Genomic DNA, 22,352 nt, shown 5'->3' on the forward strand with positions numbered 1-22,352 from the left:
CCTTGATGACAACTCTGGCAACTGCCTCCCCAACAACGCAGAAAACTATAGAAGAGACCTTGACAGGAGAAAAACAACCGACTGTCACTAATGCCAATCTACAAGTGACATTATTATCCCTGCAAGAATCAATGTCTAGAATGCAGGAGATTATGATTAGGAATCACAATGAGACCGGAGCCAATATTAGCGAACTGAAGGAAGAAATGGGTAAATTAAAAGAGGAGATGAGAGCAGATATACAGAGAGTTGAAGATAAGGTTGGGACAATGCAATTGGCCATGGAAAGAACTGAATTAAAAATAAAAGAAATAGAGAGGAGGACAGAACAAGCGGAGAGGAACCTAGAAAGGACTGAGGAAGACTTTAAAAATGTTAATAGAGAAATGGAAGATTCCTTGGTCCAACTTGAGATGGACAGAGCTGCTGCATACCTAAGGTTCCAAAATGTGGAGGAATCCAAAAATGAAGAACTAGAACAATTATTGGCAGGTTTGTTGGCTGAACTAGTTGAAAAAGAGAAAGATGACTTACTCAAAGAATTCGATGAAATCTATAGGGTGAACACCAGTTATGCAAGGCGTCACAATTGCCCAAGGGAGATCCATATCCACTTTTCAAGAAGATGCGTGAGACACCTAATACTTAGAAAGGCCAGAGATGAGAGAATATTATATAAGGGCAAAGAGATCATAATTCTTAAGCAGATTACAAGAAAAGTGAGGGCCATAAGGCAAGAATATAAATTTTTAGCCAATTACTTAAATAAAAACGAAATTTCATTCAAATGGCTAATCCCAGAAGGGATGCTAATATCGTGGAAGGGAAGAAAAATTAAAATAGATTCAATAGAACAAGCACAAGACTTCCTAGAACAGCTAACAACCACGGAGGATCAACACACTAGAGAGGAAACCCAAAGGAATATGCAGGAAGATCGTAACCGCCATAGGAACAAAGAAGAAAGATCTGTCCAAACTCAAGGGAAAGGCAACTTACAACGAGAAAGAGAAGAAACAACCCCATATCAACCACAAGAAGAGAGCCGTATAGTTACGAGACAAAAAGTGAGGCAGACTTAAGTAAATGGACGAAGGAAGGAAAATTCTTTCCATCAATATAAACGGCCTAAATTCAAGAGCTAAAAGGAAAAGGATTCTAACCAAACTAATAAAACAAAATGTTGATATAATTTGCATACAAGAAACACACATTAGGAAAAGTGAGGAGAAATTCCTAGATTGTCCGAAACTGGGAAAATTATTTACAGCACCAGCAGATAAACACAAAAAGAAAGGTATTGCAATCTATGTGAGAGATGCCTTAAAAGCGGAGTTAATCTGGGCAGACCCCGAAGGAAGAACTCTGGTGGTACAAATCTCGATTAATGGCATTACATTTTTACTGGTAGTAATCTATGCCCCAAATGATGATCAAGGTAAATTTTTTAAACATCTCCACCAAAAAATAATAGATTTTGAAAATGGCAATATTTTCCTGATTGGCGATTTTAACTCTATTGCTGACTACCGGAAGGATCATAGTAACAGGAGTAAGAACAAAAAAGGAAAAAGAGAATTCTCTAAGCCATGTAAGGATATGATGAATGAAATAAATCTGGTAGATATCTGGAGAAAATTAAATCCCAAAAAAGAACAGTTTACTTATTATTCTAACCCACACAAAATTTGGACAAGAATAGATATGGCTTGGATAAACGGTGAATTAATTAATGAAATCAAAGATAGCGAAATCTTACCAAATGACTGGGCTGACCACAACCCAATTCAAATAACCTGGAGAGGTAGAAGAAAACCAAAGAAAAGATGGACTTTTAACACTCATTTAATAAAAGAAGAAGAATATACTAACAAACTGAAAGAAGAACTGAACTTCTTCTTAAAGGAAAATAATAATGATCTAACTTCGCAACAAAATATATGGGACACATTAAAGGCATTTATAAGAGGAATAACAATCTCTTACAATGCTATGAGAAATAAAAGAAAGTATGCCCAACAAAGTAACCTACAACAAGAAATTAAGGATTTAGAAACCCAACTACAAAAGAACCCCAAAAACCAAAGAATACAGAACCAGTTAACAACAACTAAACACAAACTAAATTTACTGGAACAAGAAAAATTGGAGATTAGTCTGAAAATGACTAAACAAATCTACTTTGAGCATGCAAACAAGCCAGGGAGATGGTTAGCCCACAAACTTAAGAAAACGAAAGAAAAAAGATTGATACACCAATTAATGGATGAGGGGGGCAATATGCAAGAGGAGATAGAGAAGAAAAAAGAGATCACTTTTAAATACTTCAGGAAATTATACAAAAAAGAAGAAGTCTGTGAGGATAAAATAATGAAATACCTGGAGGAAGCGAATAATAAAGCAATTGGAGAGGAAGAGATAGAATTATTAAACCAAAATATAACATGGTCCGAACTGAAGTCAGCAATAGAGAAGCAAAGTAACAATAAAGCACCAGGACCAGACGGGATACTGGTAGAACTTTACAAAACAATCATAGAACAAATTGGACCACTGATGCTGGATTTATTTAATGAGGTACTCGTAGCAGCCAAGATGCCGGACTCGTGGAGGGAAGCCTTAATTTCGCTGATCCCGAAGGAGGACCTAGACCACAGACTTATTAATAATTATAGACCAATTTCGCTCCTGAATGCAGATTACAAACTATTCTCTTCTATAATAGCCAAGAGATTAAAACAGGTTTGAAACACTTATATCCATGAAGATCAAAATGGATTTCTCCCGTTTTGACAAATTAAGAATAATTTAAGAACAGTGATAGACATTTCAGAATACTATGAAGCCCATCCGGAAAAACAATTTGCATTTATGTTTTGGGATGCTGAAAAAGCATTCGACAATTTAAATTGGCATTTCTTAATTCAAAAAATATATAATATGAACCTTGACACCAGATTCAAAAATGTCATCACTACAATTTACCACACTCAACAGGCAAATATTCTAATAAATGGGGAACAAACTGGCCCGATAAAAATAGAAAAAGGGGTAAGACAGGGTTGCCCTCTCTCCCCTCTGCTTTTCATATTCGCCCTAGAATCTCTTCTGACGTACATTAGGCAAAATTTGAGAACTAGAGGACTGAGGATCAAATCAGAAGAGTATAAAGTACAGGCTTTCGCTGATGATTTGGTTTTTTTTCTGGAGGAGCCCATAGAAAAAGGACACAACTTATTAGAAGAACTAGAACGATTTGGAGAAGTCGCAGGATTTAAAATAAACAGGGGAAAAACGAAATTAACGACTAAGAATTTAACAGGAGACCAGAATAAAGAGCTAGAGACAACAATGGGAATACAGGTGACAAAAAAAATTAAATACTTAGGAATTTGGCTAACTCCACAAAGAAAAGAAAACAACTATGACAAACTTCTCCAACAATCTAAGAAAGACTTAGATTCCTGGAGTAAATTACAACTTTCCTTATTGGGCAGGATTGCTTTGATTAAGATGAATATTCTGCCAAAATTTCTATATTTATTCCAGACAATTCCAATCAAATTAAATAAAAAAATTTTTATGGAACTAAACAAGATAACGTTGAAATTTATTTGGCAGGGGGAAAAAGCTAGGATTAATGTAAAAGCCCTACAAGATTCGAAAAGCAGAGGAGGGTTAGCCCTGCCAAACTGGGAAATATATCATATGGCAGCCACCCTACTATGGATAAAGGATTGGGTGAATCTAATCAACAAAAGAACACTAGTATTAGAAGGCCACGATATGCAGAAAGGATGGCATGCCTTTCTGTGGGAAACTGGGAAACCCAGGCAATCATATTTCCATAGGCATCTTATCAGGGACTCTTTATTAACTAATTGGAAAAAAGTACGTAAAAAACTTTATCTAAAAATACCGATTTGGCTATCTCCAATGGAAGCGATAGTACACCCTAATAATTTGGATATAACCAAAATGATTAAGTACGAAAATTTATTAGACCCACAAGGAAAGCTGAAAACACGACAAGAATTACAAGAGCGAGGATTTATAATTGATCAATGGGTGTATCTTCAAATTCATAGTAGATACAAACAAGACATCAAGGAATTTGGAATCTACAATAAATTACAGACTCTAGACAAAATTCTATTAGGACCAAGTAAAAAAAATATATCTAAATTTTACAAACATTTATTAGAAACAGAACTAGAACAAGAAATTGTCAAAGGAAATATGATTGCATGGAGCAGAAACGTGGGTCGGAGCATTACCCTAGCAGAATGGGAAAAGATCTGGAACAGGAACATTAAGATCACGAAATCAGCAGCTTATAAAGAAAACTTATATAAAATGTTTTATAGATGGCACCTGCCCCCTTCGAGATTGGCGAAGATGCACCCCAACACGAGCCCCAAATGTTGGAAATGTCAATACACAGAAGGTACCTTCTTCCACATGTGGTGGTCATGCAAGGAAACCCAGAAGTACTGGCAAAAAATTAGGCACTGGCTAGAGGAAATAACCAAGGAACAAACTGAGTACAAACCAGAGTCCTTCCTTCTAGGAATTTTTGATAAACAAATATCCAAAAAATCAAAGTATATTACAATCCATATCTTAACTGCGGCCAGACTGGCATTTGCCCAGTGCTGGAAACTACCCTCTATCCCCACTGAACTTATGGTTATTCAGAAAATTTTACAATGCGCCGAAATGGACAAACTAACCCAAGCATTAAAAAATAAAGAATCCTCAACCTATTACAGCAATTGGAATCCTTTGTATATTTGGCTAAACCAAAGATAGATCACCTCTAAGAAAATTAAGGCCGAGGGCCTCCGAAGCAGAGATAAAGAAAAGCACCGACGATAGTTTTGAAGAAGAAAAGACCTTACAGACAGTCACAAAAATATAGTTTTATTATAATTGTTTTCCCTACTCTTCCCCCTTCCCTTACCTTTCCCTCTTTCCTCTCTCAAGCCTTCCTCTCTTTCCCTCTTGGCCTATGCCAAGACCTGTTTGTCTTTTGTTGTATATAATTTGTAGCTGTGTTGTTGTTTTTTTAAAAGTAAAATTAATAAAGTTTTTTCTAAAAAAAAAAAAAGAATGCAGACAACCAAAATTTTATCCTGAAAACCAGCAGTCTTGTTTCTACATACCTAGACAAGGAGTTCTTCCTAATGTTAACTTCTGCCCATCTTCATAAGCAAAAGGCAGTTTTCTTGATTGGAAATAACATAACAAATGGATGTGTGAAAGTGGTTCTTTTTTGAGGTTTGATCCAGTTACTATTGTAGATCAAATTACAGTTTTTTTCTGTGCATTTTCATAATTAAGAGGATTACTTTTTAATGAACACCCAAGTTAAATCATTTTCAATTTCTCACTATATGTCAAATCTATCAAGTTTCTACTGTATAGACAACTTTGTAGCTTGTAGCTATCTTTGTCTTTTTTAATATAGATTACATGATATAAGGAAAATGCGGACAACTGATAATCCTAGTTTTCATCATGCCATCATTGAAGAGCCTCGGTGGTGCAGTGGTTAGAGTGCAGTACTGCAAAGTACTTCTGCAGACAGACAGCTGCCTGCAATTTGCAGATTAAATCCCACCAGGATCAAGGGTGACTCAGTCTTCCATCCTTCTGAGGAGGGTAAAATGAGGACTCAGATTGTTGGGAGCAATATGCTGACTCTGTAAACTGCTTAGAAAGGGCTGTAAAGCATTATAAAGCAGTATTTAAGTCTAAGTGCTATTGATATTGATATTGCTATCATCTAGCCATTGTCTATCCACTACAAGATGAAGGCTTTTTTTGCTTGTTTTTAACCAATAGTCTTGAGCTTACTTTTCCCAGTTGGACATCATACTTGCTGATGTCATTACTCCATCTTGCTTTAGGCCTCTTTTGTGGATGCTTTTTATCAAGTAGAATTCATTCTATGACTGCCTTAGCCTACCTGCCATTAATTAACCCTGGCTATATAATTACATAACAAAATATAATATAGTTATATAATGCATTTTAAGCCAGAAAATATCATATTAGAAAGCCAATCTGGTAATACTAGTTGTACTAGTATTAGGTAATACTTGTCTGAGAAATCTATCATCTTATCTATCCATTGCTATTTCTCAGATTGAGCTATGTGCATTATACTACTACCTTGTTGCTGGCCAATCTAGTCAAAGAAACTTGTTTACACTTTAAGTCTGAGCATATAACAGCCCTATGCAAATTTATTATGGGCATGAATATAATAGGATAATAGCTGAGGCTCCTATAAACAGCAATATGCCAGCTGTCTGACATTTCTGGAAAACTGCAGAACACATGCTAAGGTATAAACACAAGTGATCTATAGTGACAACAATTCAACAATTTTTTGTAACCTTGGGCATCTCTTGCTGAACTAAACATCCTGGGTACCCTGATTCAAGCTGGTTGATGATGGCCACCCTAATGAGAGAGCCTACTGTGAGCAGGCAATTGCAGATATATGCAGGTGCTGTGGTGGCTATAAGGTTAATTATCAAGGGTGCTGGGCATTGTTGACATTTAACATTATTACAGGCTGTTATTAGAATCATGTGATCAGTTAAAGATAGGTTTTATTGAAAAGCACAGAACATGAAATACATGGCAACAAAGTGTTTCCAAGTTCTTTTTGATAAGGAAAAAAGCAGCCCACCAGTTATGAGTAATAAGTTTTAAGTTCCAGTCACATGTACTGTACAACTATTCTAATCCCTTTGCCATGTAGCTTTATTGTAAAGTAATGTCTCAAAGTATACACAGTGGTTACTAGTCACCCATTTCCAAACCATAACAACCTTAGTACATGGATTGATGCTATTTCACAGAGAACACAAGTCTACAAATTTTGGGAAATTATCGATCTCTGAGATAAAATGAGTTAATTTTACATATTTTGATTAGAAAACAGGTAATAAATAGGCTGGTTGGCTAAAGATTTCAAGATATTTCATAATAAAGATTTAGACATAGGTAAGTATATTTGCCTACAAGAGAGGTAGGTGTCTAATAATCATGACACCTCCTAACTTCTTGACAAAGTATGGTAGAACAATGAAAATGGTACCGTATGGAAATTTATAAATTTATCTTTACTTTGAGAACAGCAAGGCAGATGACTGCAAGAAAAACATTGAAATTTGCTTAGGTCCTGTAAAGCATTTGGTGCAAACATGTCAATGAAAACTTATTTCTTACATTCACATTTAGACTATTTCCTTTGAACTGTGGGACAGTGCATGATGAAATTGGGGAGAGATTCCACCAGGATTTCGGAGGCATGGAGAAAATACCAGGAGAAATGTAGTCCATCCATACTTGCCAATTACTGCTGGAATCTCTCCAGCAATGATCCTACTTTACTTCACAAGAAAAAACCCAACAAGTGCAGTTTAGATACTGAATAAAGATGGAACCTTGTTGTTTAATCTGATCTTAGAGCTTGTCAGCTTTCATGCAGAAAGCATGAAAATGTTACATGAAAAACCAACAAATGAATGGAAAGTTATGTTATTGGTATCAATAAAAAGATAAGTGTATAATGATTGATGTGGCACCATTCTCATTGATATATCCCGTTTTGTAGAAGAGTTATGGAACATAATCACACATGCCCCTCATAATTTTGAATTATTTTGATGCAATTTTGACCTGAAGCTGTATTTTGATAACTGGAGCTAATTAATATTTAGGACTTAACTTTCCTTTATTAGTATTCAATTTAGCTACTTTCATTTTGGAAGTTTTCTCATTATAGACCAGTGTAATTGCCCCTGACATTAGGATCAACAAAGTGATGGCATATAGTATCTTCAAAGAGAACCCAAAATAATAAACATGGCAAGATAGAAGGAGAGAGAAAAATTGAAGCCAGCTAAAGCTTTGCATAACATAACCAGCTGGATGTTTCAATGACCACCAGTGCAATTATACAGCAACTATAGTATTTTATTTTTCTAGAGCAGTGGTTCCCAACCTTTTTTTTGCCCCGCACCCCTAAAGAAATTTCACTCAAACCTGAAATAAATAATAAATAAAAATGCCAACATATAGCCAATATCCTATTATTTACCTGGACTTTTCTCGCACCCCCTGGAATATTGTCTCTCACCCGCAGGGGTTGCGAACCCCTGCTCTAGAGTTTTATTTTCTATCTCCATGGGGGAAGAATTCATAATAACCCAAACCCAGAAAAATATTTGGGGAAAATCCTGGAGCTCATCATATATTGACTTTTGGCTGCAACCAAGTGATGGTGCTCTGAGACTCTTTCCAACTTCAGCCATAATTTAGAACCACAATTCCATGCATATTTTTTTAAAATTTCTTTACTCTTACTTGTATGCCAACTATTTTTACAGTATCTTACTAATTAGTTATAATGACACCGAACTTGGTAGACATCATATTAGGATAGCCTGAGTGCTTTGTCCCTGTCCTAAATCATATCTTCAAATTATATTTTATATATTAATTGCATATTGTAAAGAGAAATATTTCCAAAAAAGCATAAACACACACATATATTCCAGGAATATGAACAACAAAAAACTAATAAACAAATCTGACTCAAAAGCCCTCAATAATTAAATAAATTAATAAATAAATACTAAATAAACAAAGCTCTGTCTCTAACTCTTCTTTCCCAGAAATGTACAAAGGCAGTTAACATTATTTTGTTGGCTGTGCTTGGGAAGCAGGCATATATTTGAAAATAAGAGGAAGAACTAAATAAAGCCATTTTATTTACCTGTAGCAACCAGAAGTCCAGGGGCTGTCTCTTTGCTTGAAATGCTGCCTGAAGTGTAAGGGTTTTCAGGGACTTGCAAATGTAAGTGCAAGGAACAGAAAGGCTGAAAGAATTGAGAAATCATATATATAAAACTTAAGAAAACACACACACACACACACACACACACACACACACACATATATATATATGTATATAATGATGAACACAGTACAGAAGCCTGATGATAACAGATGAGATTCTGCTGAAACATTGCTACAACTTTAAAAGCACAACTACAATGATGTGGGAAAATACCCGAACAAAGCTGAATGCCATATATATATATATATATATATATATATATATATATATATATATATATATATATATATATATATCTCTGAGGTTCTCGGGGTATTTGTATGTGGATCTTTGGTTGTTCGGGTTTTCTCTGTAAGATTCGAGTATCAGGCACGCTGATGAAGTCTCATTCATCATCTTCAGGCTTCTGTCTTGGCTCTGTGCTTCTCAGAGTGATCACCTGAGAAGCTCTGAGATCACTCTGAGAAGCACAGAGCCGAAGACAGAAGCCTGAAGATGATGAATGAGACTTCATCGAAACGCTGCCTAGATACTTCGAATCTTACATGGAGAAATATATATATATATATATATATATATATATATATATATATATATATATATAAATATAAATATAAATATAAATATAAATATAAATATAAATATATAAATCTGTTGATAAATTGACGTTGAGGATATAGGCTAATCTATCCTCTTTATATCAATGTTAAAATTTTCTTCATTTAAAAATAGTATCATCCCCATCAACAACAACAACAATTCATTTCCAAAGAAAAATTGTTATTGTTACTTATGTGGGTTTACACATCACGTAACGTGAAAGGCATTTTGGCTTCTGTACCTATTATGAAATAATTATGAAAATCTCCTCCTCCAGAAAACTTGCTACACACCCAGTATTATTCAAGAGCTTTCCTTTCATGGATTTTCAGTTTCAATGGCAGATAGCAGTTCAGATCATATGGTATGATTTGTTTCCGATTTGACTTTAGTGAAGTAAAATTACTAAATCATTTTGCCTTCTAAAGTTGGAAACATAGTACTGTATAATTAAATAATCTTTCCAGCCCCTCTTTCTGTAGAAAGCAATGAAATTTAAGATAAATTCACAGCCTGTTATAAAATGTTCAAATGTTTCCTTGAATATTTTTTTTTGTGGAAACATTGTGATCCATTAACTATACAGGGCTGAATTTCAAGGAAGTATTCCATAGACATCAATAAGTTCCTTTTCTATTTGGGCTTGGGAAATTGATCAAAAAAATTGAGCTTAGAAATTTTCCATCACTGACCAGCAGACAGTGAATGGGATCCCCTCTCAGGTCAGAATCTGGAGCCTGTAGCAAATGCCAGTCTCTTCCTTTGTTATAGGTGATGAACGTTTTTATTTGGTCTTCTACTTTCTTGTTAGCCAGCAATATTCCTTTGATCCCTGCTACCTAGGAAAAATGATAAGAAATAAAAAAAAAACATATTGCATGATTAGGTAAGGACAAAACACAGCTAAGTAGTGCATAAACATTTATTAGAAGTCTGAAGAATTGCTTAAAGCAAATGTATTCAATATGAGCATCTAGAAACTTGTTTTTATTTTCTAAGAGCTATTTTCCAAAATGAAAATGTCCCTTGGATGCTGCATGTTGCACAATTAGTGATATCAGAAAATTCAAAACTTTGCGAAACAAGCAAAAGAAGAGATGAATGTATATAATACATCTATTATTTAAGGGGTGGCTTTCCATCCATGTGGGCATCTAAATGTCAATATAATCACCTGGCAGACAATGACAAATATCTGCACTCTAGCAGGAAAACTCTCATGTTGTATAGAAATAATATGTAAAAATTTTAATAAAATTGGAAAAGAATGTCAATTGACTCATCTTTTCTTGGTAATATATTTTAATGGAAAACAATTTCATTCAGGAAACTTGCTAAATAAAATTAAAAGTTTTACTTAATCCATAGTCTGAAACCAATTAATTCAGAATTAAAGCTCTACTGCATTACCTCAAACTCCATCTAATCCAGAATTAACCAAAGTAGAGGCCAGACTTCATGAAATGTTTGCATGAGAAGTACTATCCATGACACCTCAGATATTTTTGTCCATTTGATTAACAGTTGATCATAATGATCAAAAGGGAATGCATCACTGGTTTTAAGAAGGAGGAAAACGTGTCGTCTGTTAATCATGAATCAGATGATTGCAGGGCTTACCACCATTAACAGTGATGAAAAACAAGCAACCTTTGTCAGATTTAAAAGGAGAGAAGATATTTTTCTCTTTGCTAATTTATTTATTTATTTAGTGTATGGCATATCATACATATCCTGGTAATATATATTAACATTTTATCTACATTAGTAAAACACAATAAAATTTAAATATTAAAAAGATCTATTTTCAAATACCAATATCTGGGTTATCTAACCATTGAAACACAGCATTGTTTATATTTAAAAAAAAAAACAGATACTGGGCTGGTATATCTCCTCAGCTTACGGCCAGTCATGACGTGCTCTACAGTTTGACATGGGACCTGCAGTCATAGTGAGCCACACTACTGGCAGCCAGACTATTCTGTAGATTTTCCTGGCTCTCAAAATATATGGCAAAGAATCTACTGAAAATCACCATTTTATTGAAGTGAGAAGTCCTATAAGCAGAATTGATAGGATTGCAAATATTTGTGATCGTCCAAGAAATAGTATTCAAAATTGCAGAGAAAAGGAGAACTAAGAAGGGGAAGAGATTAATATGTGTATGTTTGAAAGGTGCATATGTGCATCAGTGTGTAGGTGCACATCCACAAGTCTCTGATTTAGCAGCCAGGGAAGGTAGCCATTTATTTAGTGATGGCCAAAATCAACTGAACAGCTAATTGTATAGCATAAAGACAGGTCACTGTTTAATTCGGCAATAGAATATCAAAATGATTACAGATGTTTTCATATGCTCCCATGTAATCTTTCTCTTCAGAAAAAGAATGATACACTTGGATAATGCACTCTTTGTGGTTGTTAGTCACAAAGTCATGTCTGACCCTCACAAACCCATGGACAACATTACTCCAGGCCTTTCTGTCCTATACCATTCCCCAGAGTCCATTTAAGCTCATGCCAACTGTTTAAGTGCATTCTTTAGGATTCTTTTAATAAATATAAATATGAATTGAAGAATGAGATGCAAATACCAGAATTGGAAGAATTTTTAAAATATTGCAATGTAGGTTGGAGAGACTAATGATATTTTATGCAGGAAAAAAATTGAATTGCGAGAACTGTATACCGAGATGTTGCTGTTTCTCTCAATTTTGCAATTGAAAAAAAAAAATTTTAAATTAAAGAAAACATAGAAGTCATATATAGTCATTATCAGGATGGGATTCTACCAGTTCAGACTGGTTCTATAGAACTGGTTGTTATGATTCTGCACAGTTAGGAGAACCAGCAAATTGTGCCCCTGGCTGGCCCCACCACTGTCTGCCTGCTCCTCCCTGTCCCACCCAGTCAGTCCTTATCTCTCATGCATGACATCGCTGACTGCATTCTCCCCCACCCAGTTACACCTTACCATATTTCTTTCTTTCTTTTCCTCCTGATAATCAGCTGTTCCAATGATCAGCTGCACTGGATCCTTCCTTCTCACTGTCTTCCTGCTTTGCCCAGGAGGCTTCCCTGAAGCCCAGGAGGTAAAAAGGGGTGCACAGGGGCAGGAGGTTGCTTCCTTCTTGGGCCCATTGCCTTCCTGGGCTCCCTGGAAGCTCCCTGGGAGCAAAAATGCCCCCTAGAGGCTTCCCTGAGGGCCAGGAGTCCCAAAAACGAAGCACAGGGGGTGCACCTTCCCCACACTCTGTTTTTAGCTTTCCTGGGCCCTGGGGAAGACACTTCCCTGGAGATTTCCCTGAAGCCCAGGAGGCAAAAAACTGGGAGGGAAGAAGAAGAAGAAGAAGAAGAAGAAGAAGAAGAAGAAGAAGAAGAAGAAGAAGAAGAAGAAGGAGAAGGAGAAGGAGAAGGAGAAGGAGAAGGAGAAGGAGAAGGAGAAGGAGAAGGAGAAGGAGAAGGAGAAGGAGAAGGAGAAGGAGAAGGAGAAGGAGAAGGAGAAGGAGAAGGAGAAGGAGAAGGAGAAGAAGAAGAAGAAGAAGAAGAAGAAGAAGAAGAAGAAGAAGAAGAAGAAGAAGAAGAAGAAGAAGAAGAAGAAGAAGAAGAAGCTGTCATGCCCACCCAGTTACATGCCATATCCACCTAGCCACACCCACCCAGTCACATGGCCATGCCCACCTAGCCATGCCCATCTAGCCACACCCACAGAACCAGTTGTTTAAAAAATTGAATACCGTCCCTGATCATTATCCTTGTAGTTAAGAACTAACATACTGAATTCTGAAATGTTCACGAAACATTCACAAACTGCAAAAATATGCAAAAATATCATATTTAAGAAAAAATGTTACTGAGACTTGGATGCTACTGATCACCTGCTCATTGTTGATTGCAAAATGAATACAAGTGTAACTTAGTTGGTAGTAGCAATTCTCTCACTTAGTGTCTGGGGTTATAGCAATTGTGTCCAGGATGTTTTTGCTCTTGGAGTTCAAATGCTGGGACAACTGGGTGCCATAAAGATACAAGCAGTGGAACCAGGATCAGGTCAATGACACAGCTGGATACTGACTTGACCAGAGTCAGAGTTTTGTAGATCATACAATATAATCAAAATTTCAACAATGTGAATTTTTCACTATTTCCCTTCATAGCTGACTTTAGGTTTAAGCTGCAGTCATCTAAGATACCAGATAAATGTATGCCTGTGGAAACTACAGTGTGTAATTGAAGGCTTCAGAGGAATGTGGATTTTGAAATCTGGATTCAAAGATTTTCCATCTATTCCAATCTTAAATAAAGTAACTCTTTCTCAAAAAATAAAAAATAAAACAAAACAAAAAAACAATAAAATCAAAGGAGCTTTCTAGATTTAAGACTACTACTCAAAAATCAGATTGGGCCATTGCTTGGAGAACCTTTGAGAAATCCATCTTGCCTGCTAATTGCATCATTTCCTAGATCAGGAGGCCCTGTTCACTGTAGCTCAGGGATGTCAAAAACTCAATTTCATTGAAAAACTTTGTTTTTGGCTGCAACAGCTTCCTGCAACCCTCTGCTGGTGAAAATGGAGTTTGGGAGGATAGCCTGTGGCCCTAAAGAGCTCTGTTTTCAGTTGTGATGGTCTCCTGAACCATTCTGCCAGCGAAAACGGAGCTTGGGAGGGCCATCCTTCCGAGCTCCATTTTTGTTGGCAGAAGCACCTCAGACTGGTCCTTCACTGTTTCCAGGGTGACCCTGTGGGCACTCCATGGGCTTCATGCAGCCTGAGGGCCTTGAGTTTGACACCTCTGATGTAGCTCATACCATTTTTGTATGTATAATTTCTGGACTACTGTAATGTGATCTACATGGGGCTGCCCTTGAAGACCACTCAGAAGCTGTACCTGGTCAAATATACAGTGGAGAAATAGTTATGGACATAGATTGGTGCACCCATATAATATCTCTACTTCATGGTTTTTATTAGTTACCAGTGGGCTTCTGGGTACAATTCAAGGTGCTAGTACCACCTTTAAAGTTCCTCGTCATCTCCTATCAGTTTTGTTCATCCAATAAGATCCAACAGGGTCAGAATATTCTGGCTCATGTCTCTTAAACAATGACTCTTCTGGTCACACCTTTTCTGTTGCTGTGTTTCTGCTATGGAATAGCATTTTTTCTTCGATAAGGATGACCTTGGCCCTGACTTATTCCCCAAGCATCACAGCAGAGGATTCATGAAAATTGCTGGTGGTTTTTGGTATGTTTTAATTATATTTTATAGTATCAATGATACTGAGTCATTGGGGGGGTGGGCAGGGGAATTCTATATAAATCAGATAAATAAATAATCAAATGTTTGCTATTTATGTGATTTTTATAGCTGCAAATAAATAAATACATTTTCCCTTTTGCGTCTTGCTGAGATAGTTAACTGGCATCTGATTTTTTTGTGTATTGTGCAGGGGAAGCTAGGCCATTCTTCCCCTTGTGTTCAGAGCAAACAAATACAGCTTTCTCAAGTCAAAATGTTCTGTCCCAATTCTATAGGGTTAGGATTAGGGTTAGAGTTATAATAATAAGATATGAAATTGTTTGTTTGAATACTACCAAAGAAACCAGTGTGACCTGAACTTCCACATTTGCAATAGCTTCTCAGCATTTTGATAAATTTCAAATTCTATATACTGTCAGTTTCTTAGAATCTTTGAAATGTTTCAAGGTTAACTAATCCATCCTTTATCAGCCTGAAGTTCTGCAGATACACTGGGTGTTCAGTTTTCATAATTCCCAGCCTTCCCATAATTCCCAGTAACCAGTAATATATTGCTAGACGTTCTGGGGCTACTAATACCTATATTTTCAGTTTGGGAAGACTGGAGCAGGGGTTGCATTTAATTTTTCAGACATTTAATAAAGAATATCAAAGATGAAATGTAACGGATGTGTCTGCTTTTAGATGCCTCCCCTCCACCAGCTTGCCCCAATTTAGCTCATTCTAAGAGAAAAAAATATAATTTATTCCACAAATCAACTCACTGAATTACCTTTCATACTGGCAGAAAAATGAGAAAACATCTAAGAAAAAGAGCTTTTTTTAAAAAAAAAAAAAAAGAAAATGAATGTAATTTTAAGTACAGCAAATGTTTCTCACAAGGGCTTCTATCATTGCCCAACTATAGATAGAGACCTATTTTGGAAATTCACCAGGGAAGTGAGTGCAAAATATCCTATCAAAAAACAAATTGCTTTTTAAGAGCGCATAAGAGAACTTTAATCTCATCTCTAGAGAAATTCCTTCTTGGCAGCAGAACTCCTAAAACCTTTGCTTCCCCCCACCCCTGTATCATAGGAATTTCACAATCCCATTTTATTCTTCTTTATTGTACATTGCTGGTTTCTGCTATAACTCTGATTCTGAACTATGCTCCTAATAAAAAGGAAGAGATTATTTATTTCAAAAAATCCAGCTCTTTTAATCTTGATTAAATCTCAATCTCTCCTCCATTCTTGTGTGTGTGTGTGTGTGTGTATCTGTGTGTGTGTGTGTGTGTGTGTATCTTTATGTGTGTGCATGTATAAATATTTGTTTATTTAAAATATTATATACCATCTTTCAAAATTAAGAACAATGTCTGAAACTAAAGCTTAGTTCCATATTTAGGCAGCATGACCAGTTTCCTTTCTTTTCTCCTTTCCCCTTTCCTCCCCATCCCTTCCCATTTCTTTCCCTTTCTTTTTCAACTTCCTTTTCCCTTTCTCCAATTCTATTCTGATTCAAAAATCAGGACTTTCCTAATGGGACTGGTAGAATCAAGTACAATCTAATCGATCATATAGTTAAGCAAGCATAAGATCATGTTTGCTTTTTGCAAAGACCTAAATCATCCATCCATCCATTCTAAAATATCAGAACATTTGATCTTTATATTAGTCAAAATTAGTCTGTAAAATAATGCTCCTATTAAATAGATATCAAAAATATCAAAATGGAAGAATTAAAATGTCAAAAAAAACCACAATATGTTATCTGGGTGTGTGTGTTCATGCATGCACAATATACAGTTAGGGGTTGAAAAGGTTGAAAAGAATTTATATAGTATAAGTGTATGTATGTATACATACACCCATGAATCTATACATACACATACATAAATTCATTTTTATTTTCTGAAAGCATTTAGAAATCTCTCAATAGATCTGGCTCCATCTTCATGTCTTCTTGTTAAAACAGCAGTCTTTTCAATTAAGTATCTGGAAGTGAGATTTACTTTTATAAGAGGACAACTTGCCTCATTGTGAGTTTGGGTGCATACCTCATAAAGATCAATGATAACATTCCCTTCTAGTCCTCGGTTGCTCTTAACATTCTCCAAGGCTAGTGTGAAGTAGACACCATGAACATCAGAAATGTAGAGGTTGTATGTGTCGTTTTGGTTCCATTCCTGAACTGCAGCAAACACCTGATTCTCATCTGTGCTGATAATATGCATGTCCTGTTAAGGAAAATAAAAGACTTATTACTGCCAATCTTTATATTTCTTTGCCCTTTGGGACACAAATCAATTATCATGCCTTATGCCACTGCAGGGGAAAGATCATGAGTTATGAGTGATGTTAAACAATTTTCCATTAGACCAAGCCAATAAATTATGACATTCAGGTATTCTTATTTATATGTTTCTTAATTTTAAATTGGCTGCAGGGTGGTCAGTGGGGAAGATGAAGACAGATTCCAGAATCTTTAAAGAAGTTTCATCCTACTTCATTTTTTATTTATACACTTGCACATATTTTTATTGTTCTTCAATGATTTGTAGGTTCAGAGCCTAAAGCTTTCCTTTGGCCTACAAGAGACAAAGCACAGCTGTCAAGCTAACAAAGACACTGAGCCTAAGCCTAGTTTTTTTGGTAACAGCCAGTAACAAAGGTGAACATTTTTAAAAACACCCAATGCCTAAATTTAGAGCCACTTTCAACGTAACTCCTAGCCATAGATTTATTTAGTAAAGAGAAGAGCTATCAAAGCCAAATATCCCCAGTAAAAATGCCACTTCCTGTGGGTATAATATTAATACTCATAGAACTATTTCAGTAGAAAATCACAATACTGGGTCCATTTATTTCCAGTTGCTTTCAAACACAATCAACCAGTTATATGTTAAATGCTTATTGCCAAAATGAAATGAAAATATAATGTTATTAATATTATTAAAGCAACTTATCAATCATGTAGTCAATAAGCTTTGGTAGACATCCCCATTTTATTGTATAGGTTAAAGAAAGCAAGGATTTTCAAGCACTTGGATGGTGAATCACATATCAGCAGTCTAGCTATAATTTATCATAGAAATTATAGAAATGTGAAAAAACAATTTATTTTGTGTATAATATTGTGAAAATCAAATACATCATTCTTATTCTTCTAGTTGTTGGGATACATTTACCTTTGGTAGTGAATACTTGGGTAATTTTATCTGAGTAAAGGGTTCCCTTTTGTAAGACACATAGTAATTTGCTCTTCCACCAGAAGTTACCTGGGTACAGATACAAAGGCGTACAATTAATATTCATTTAACATATAACCTATTATTCCATAAGCAAACCTGAAAGCATTTTGTAATTGTAAACCAAAATTATTTCATAAAGACATTTAAGATTCTATAAATGTCTGTAGAACACTATCAAAGTAGGTTAAACTGTTAACGTACAATTACATGGCTCTAGCATTTCATTTTTCTAAACTTGACATGATTTTATATACAGAGGTTCTAAAAAAAGATTTAGCTAGGTTGGGGTGGGGATAGAAAACTGTTGCAGCAAACCCAAATGGCTTTTAAGAAAATTCCTTTTCTTCCGAATTAGTTTTAGAAAGACTGCTTTATAAATTGTTCTAAAACTTATTGAACCAGACTAAACTGGGAACTATTTGTAAAATCAAATTATAAAGCAATTAGTTTCTAATCTTGGAAATTGCTTGCTGTCAACTTGACTTTCTTAAGAACAAAGCATACTAAACCAGTTTGATCTTTCTGTTTGACAGCAGCCATTCTAGTCATCAAATATACATATTTGTGGTTGATTTGCCATTTTTGTACAAAAGGAATTTATTTATTAAATTTATATACCACATGGCTCCTATCCTTTATTTCATCATCAGTTATTCCAAGAAGTATGTAAGTGAGTTTGCTTGTTCATTCTTTTAAATCTTAGGATTACCTCATTCTCTTAGGGTGTTTTTGTTTTGTCTACATTAGACTATGTGAATGGGAGTTCATTAGCTTAATCATATTGACAGATAATGTCAGAAGAAAGAATAGCCAGTGAGCAATGAGGTGGTCAAGACATAATTAGACATCTTTTCAGATCTTTGAGATCAAACTCCTGAGACTTAACCAAATTGTATATTAAAGCGGTGAGGCTTGAAAGTCTGTGTTTTGTCAAGCTTTCCCATAGCTTTAAATACATTAAATAAAATACATTAAATAATAGCAAAACTGGTTTTAGTCAGGGGCAAGACCCATTTATTCAAGTAATTTAAGATTTTTATTGCAGCAGATTTTTTTTACATTAACAAGGAAATATGCCCCAATTAACATACATTTCTGTAATTATTATTATTTTATTTCTAGTATCACTGCAAGCAAAGTAGAATCTTATCCCATATTCTTTCTTCTTCTTCTTGTGCCATATCCGCCATCAGACGTTGGCGATCATGTTGGCGATCTTATTTTTATCAACAGTTGCAAGAAAAAGTGCTGCTGAGTTTTGTCCAAACCAATTCCTTAGATTTTGAAGCCATTATGTTCTTCTTTTGCCTGGACTTCATTTGCCTTCAATCTTTTCCTGGAGGATTAAATGAAGTATGCTGTATTTTTCTGGGTGTTGCATCACATAGCTGAAATATTGTACCTTTTGCTTTCTAAAAGTTTGATGATTTACAGGCAGTTTATCACCTCCTCATTTCTAATTTTGTCAACCTAGCTTATATGTAACAGCGATCTGTAAATCCACATTTCAAATGCTTCTAATCTGTTCAAGTGGCTTTCTGTCAGAGACCAACTCTATTGTCTAAATTCTTTGGGGGGGAATTACTGTATGAAATATAAATGATGCCTATTATAAATTAAAGAATAATGACCCTTGTATATGTGAATAATACACTGAGAATACTAAAGGTTTTCATTTATCTTTATATATTAAAAAATATATTAAAATATTTCATTTTATTTATTAATATTATTTATTATTTTATTTATTAAAAATAAATATTTGTCAAATGGATAGTGCACTATGTGTCACTATCCATTTGACAAAGTACTCTATAAGAAATACAAAAAGTTTTTGTCAAACTAACACAATTAAACTTTATTTTTAATAAAGTTTGTTCAACAGCAGTTTGATTGATTAACTGAATCACAATTTACACTGTATCCTGTATCCAAACAAAATACCACAATATTGGGTCTCTTGCCATATGAAACTTTACCTAAATATTTAACAATTATCATTCTCACATTTCTTTCTTCAAAAAAGAAAATCCATTGCAATTTCATTAAAATAATACATTAGGCAATTCAAAGCAATTTATAACATAAAAATACAACTGAAAATCAGAATTATAATAATAGAACCTATAACAGAACCACCAATAATTATAGAACATAACAGCTGCCTCTAAAGACCACTCAGAAACTACATTTTGTGCAAAATGTAACAGACCATATATTCGTCCTTAACCACCTCACCTATTGTTTTCTGGTAATTTTGCATTTTTATTTTGTTTCTTCTCTGTTTTTATATTTTATAATATGAAATGCAAGAACTCATTTTTGACCTAGTGTTATATAAAAACAATAAGCAAACGAGCAAAGAAATACATATATAAGCAACAGAAAAACAAATTGAAAGTGCAGAAACTGCACTTCATCTATTTTTAAGCTAAATTGTACAAATTAAAAATTGAAGAAGACTACAAAAATCAGTTGACTGTTGTCATCATATTAAAAATCCTAAATTGTTTTTCTTTTGTTCTAAGCATTTAACTCTCCAAATAATTAATTACAAAATATGAACTGTAGTTTATAAACTAATGATAGAAGTGATGAAGTGTTATGTAATAATTGACAAAGTAATATAAAATTTGTGTTGAATCAATGTTGATTTTTAATAACCTCATGAATATACTTGTTTCTTGCTATTATATAAATTTTTATTCCCTCTGGTAGATGGAAATATACTTTTATTATAACATCAAGCCTAAACCACTTATACGTTCCATAAATCAGCTAGGATTTCAATTGAATTGCCATAGATGTGGTGAGAAAATCATCTCTCAATTTTATCCTTTTAATTAGTCCTTACTCCTGCAAAAGTATACAGAAGTTGCAAACCTAACAATTACCTATGAGAGAAAACAGACCTAGAGGGAGCTCTTTCATTTTCAGATTGCTGGCTCCAAATAAAGAGAATACCAAATTCTGTTTGTGCAGATCAGATAGCACTTGGGACAGACCTACAGTCATCATAGCAGAAATTAAATTCTGAATTACCTGATCACAGATCTGGATATATCCAGGACAAAACAACTAAAGTAGTCCATTATATTTCAGAAATCACCCTAATAAGAGGAATAGCCATGCAAAAGAATGGTGAGTATGTCATAGTATCTCTATATCATTCCTGCCACCCAATGGCATTAGCAAGTGTTAAAAATTCAGTTGGTGAGCTGTCAGGTGGATGTTTGGTTATTGAAATGGAATTCTTACATATTTATGCCACTACCCCACCTTTTAACTTTCTTGTATCAGAGAGCCCAATGGGTAGAGGTGTTCCAGCTTTTCTCCTTCCTCCTCCCTTAACCTGGTTTTCAGACACATAACAGGTCAACAAGTTCATCCAGGATTTAAATCTTGGATAACAATTTTTTATAAATAGCTGACCTGTCAATAAGCAGTGGGTATTTAAATTGGGTAGACCAATATAATTTCCTTGTTTAGGCTGCAATCAAAAAAGAAAGGAAGTTCTCTTTTTCCTGCAATGACCAGGTTGAACTCTCCCATTTTATTTTTCCCATGAATGCTTATTATATTCATGTTCTATTCTTCCTAATCCAAGAGAGAGCAATTCTAAAATGGAAGAATGGTTATTCTGTAAGTCCTAGAACAAAAAATATACTGGGAGACAGCAACATCTTTTATACTTTGCTTTCATTGACTAAAATCGGCCTTCAGTTCCATTCCAAGAGATTGACTTTGATAGAAGCTCGCTGTTACATCTATTGACTGATGGCTACTTTCACTAATCAAGATGCTGCATGAAAACACAGTCACTCAAGTTAAGTTCAATAAACATGGCTATCTTACTGCTGATACTCCAGTCAGCTGAAGAGTGAAACAGATATGTGTTTTAGCTTCTCTACTGTTTAATATTTGTACAAATTAAATGGTTGCTACTCTTACCAAAAAAAGAATTCCATCATACTAAGCTTAAGCAAATATTTGGCTATGCTATTTTGTTGCTTACAAAGACAAAGGAGAAGTTTGCAAATTTTACCACAATTGTGTAAAGAGGAAAAGCTTACAATTAATTATTCTAAGACCCAGGGAAATCCTAGCTGCCATAAACATCAAGAACTAGCAAAATAGAGCAAGTTCCAGGCTTTAAATATCTGGAAGTATTTTTTTAAAAAAACTGAAAGTTTACAGGAACAGTTTAGAGTTTTCTATGTCAAAGGCACAAATAATGCCAAGGCAATTCGAGGCTTTTTTTTTTCATTTTAAATAAATGCATTCCTGTGACCTTCAAGCTGTTTAAAGCTAAATCTACATCCCAAATTATGTACAGTGTATAGATATGTCCCTGTAGTGATCTAAAGTCCTGG

The 22,352-nt window shown here is 34.9% G+C and overlaps 1 protein-coding gene across 1 annotated transcript in view; it reads right to left on the reverse strand.

Moving 5' to 3' along the window:
• Window positions 1-22,352, reverse strand: part of SORCS3 (sortilin related VPS10 domain containing receptor 3) — a 535,825-nt gene that overhangs the window by 124,867 nt on the left and 388,606 nt on the right. Inside the window, exons 8-11 of the mRNA XM_087932777.1 lie at window positions 17,917-18,006; window positions 16,786-16,965; window positions 10,174-10,320; window positions 8,798-8,900 (exon numbers count right to left, since the gene is read on the reverse strand). Coding sequence (XP_087788903.1) covers window positions 8,798-8,900; window positions 10,174-10,320; window positions 16,786-16,965; window positions 17,917-18,006 — 520 coding nt within the window. The remainder of the gene's footprint in view (window positions 1-8,797; window positions 8,901-10,173; window positions 10,321-16,785; window positions 16,966-17,916; window positions 18,007-22,352) is intronic.

The sequence above is a fragment of the Pseudonaja textilis genome, chromosome 4 (genome assembly GCF_049901715.1).
Source record: "Pseudonaja textilis isolate UNSWEBS1 chromosome 4, rPseTex1.2, whole genome shotgun sequence".
Classification (NCBI taxonomy): Eukaryota; Metazoa; Chordata; class Lepidosauria; order Squamata; family Elapidae; genus Pseudonaja; species Pseudonaja textilis.